Source organism: Notothenia rossii, assembly GCF_949606895.1.
Source record: "Notothenia rossii genome assembly, chromosome: 8".
NCBI lineage: Eukaryota > Metazoa > Chordata > Actinopteri > Perciformes > Nototheniidae > Notothenia > Notothenia rossii.
Window position 1 is genome coordinate 45,403,159 of NC_136906.1, and position 2,180 is coordinate 45,405,338.

At 49.4% G+C, this 2,180-nt stretch overlaps 1 protein-coding gene across 1 annotated transcript; it reads right to left on the minus strand.

Annotated features, from left to right (window-relative positions):
* Positions 1-711: 711 nt before the first annotated feature.
* Positions 712-1,777, minus strand: LOC307016205 (myristoylated alanine-rich C-kinase substrate-like; the record flags this gene model as incomplete). The annotated part of the gene is made up of 2 exons (XM_079645248.1): positions 712-1,602; positions 1,715-1,777. The coding sequence occupies 2 exons, from the start codon at positions 1,775-1,777 to the stop codon at positions 952-954; spliced, it is 714 nt and encodes a 237-aa protein (XP_079501374.1). The 3' UTR covers positions 712-951.
* Positions 1,778-2,180: the final 403 nt, after the last annotated feature.

Below are 2,180 nucleotides of genomic sequence, written 5' to 3' on the forward strand. Positions count from 1 at the left end.
TTCTCCAGTATTTACAAAAGGAAACAAAGAGAGATAGAGAGACAAGATGCTCCACAAACATTTGCATCTAATAGATTCCTTACATTTTGTCAAAGACCACTGAAAAACCATTTCTTGCTGTAATCAAAAACATAGCACAGTATATAAACAGTCACCCATCCACTTATCTCAGCTTGGGTTTGAGTTCACAATTGCTTAAGAAGGTCTTCCAGGTGGACTTTTGTGTTATCTTACAAAATTGAGCGGGTTGAAAAAGAGCTGCAAACTTCATGTGCTTCTTCTTGAGCAAGATTTAATTTTGTACAATAACCACAGTTAAAAACACCCCGCCTATACATACTTACATTTGTATTAAGGTCATAAAACCAACAATAAACAATAAAGCCTATACAACTTGTATTTCTACTAAATCACTGACAGCTAATGCTATGAGTTTATATTTCTTCCTAAAAACCTAACTCTGGAACTTCCTGTTGTAAAAATGACTTAGTGTTGTAAACCGGATGGTGTATGTCCATGTTGGTCTCAGTTTTTAGACTATTATTTTTTCAAAATAATCTGTGGCACTTATAGCCCCCCCCCCCCCCCCCCTTCATTTCCATACCATGGGCATGTCCATACCATTTAGTTAACATTTTGTATAACAATTCAAAAAGAAAAAAATGTAATACTGATGAAAAGATATATGGCAGTGTGGTTGTCCTAATGGCTTTACAAACTGAAGCCACCCACCTCTGGCCCGCTGGAGTGGAAGTAACAAGGGGCCAGAAGGGGTTTGGGGAAGGGGGAATGTAAACCAAAAAATAAAAATAAAGAAAAGCCTTAGAGAATCCCTGGTTGTATAAATGTTCTTTAAAGCCAGGACCTGGCGTCACTCCAAAATACAAACATGGAGATGTTCTTTGATTATCTTCTTTCCTCCTTTTTTCCAATTTCTCCCTCTTCTGGAACTTATTCAGTTGGTTCTGCCACGGCAGCCGGAGCCTCCGCTGACGCTGCTTCCTGTGAGGGGGGGGCAGCCTCCTCTGTTGTGGGTGCCTCCTCGGCTGGTTTCTCCTCAGGGGCCGTGGCCTCCACAGCGGGCTTCTCTGCGGCTGCGTCTGGCCCCGCGGCTGCCTCCTCCTTGGCGGGCTCTGCAGCAGGTGTTCCCCCCCCCTCAGCAGGTGTAGCCCCCCTCTCAGCAGGCTTGGCCTCCTCACTGGGTGCCGCTGCCTCCTCTGTGGCCTCCTCTGTGGATGCTGCTGCCTCCTCGGCCTCTGCTTCCTCTCCTGTCTCGTTTTTGGTCTTCTTAAAAGAGAAGCCGCTGAGCTTGAAGGACTTTTTGAAGGAGAACAGCTTCTTCTTCTTCTTGGGGGTTTCGTTGCTGGTGGAAGGTGGGGCGCCCTCCTCTGTCTTTGCTGCCGCCTCTCCCTCAGCAGGGGCAGGAGACGCTGCCTCTACGGTCTCCCCCTCTGCAGCCTCCTTCTCCGCGGGGGCCTCGGCCTGGTCCTCCTGGGGGCTCTCCTCGGCCACCGCACTGCCGTTGGCCTGGACCACCTCCTCTTTGCCGTTCTCAGCCGCTGTTGGAGAGGCGTCTCCGTTCACTTTCACATGGCCGTTTTCCTAAAGACAGAAACAGGGTCTGTTAGTGCCATGTTAGGAGCTAGCATGGTTTCCAGACTGAAGCCGGACAGCAGGGGCAGCAGACCCCAGATCAGATCAGGGACAGACTCACTTTCGGCCCCCCTTCTACCGTGGAGCTTTTGGAGAGTTGGCACTTGACCGTTAGGGAAACCATCTGGGCTGCTTCACAGTAACGTTCTTGACTAAAGAATGCAACATGTTTTGGCCCTGGACTTCTCTCTCACCCTGAGCAGAGCGCAGTGCCCGGATGGATCGCCAGGGGTCAGTGCCTGCGCGCTCCAGCAGCGCGCACCAAGCAAAGCAGCTGCTCATTATGACAGCAGATGCCCGTTAGTGCAGACACACTTCAGATATATTTCCTAAACATGTATAAAACCTAAACGGGGTTCCGAATTGTACGTTTTCTCTGATATACACTGTTACAACTGTTCAAAGAAGCGATTAGACACAGCCCCCTCTCTCCGGGGCTACCAACTCTGCTCCCCGCCCCCCTCCTCCTGTGTGATAGCCGGCTGCCATCTCCACTTTCTAGTGGAGCATCTGTAACAAAAGCTTGG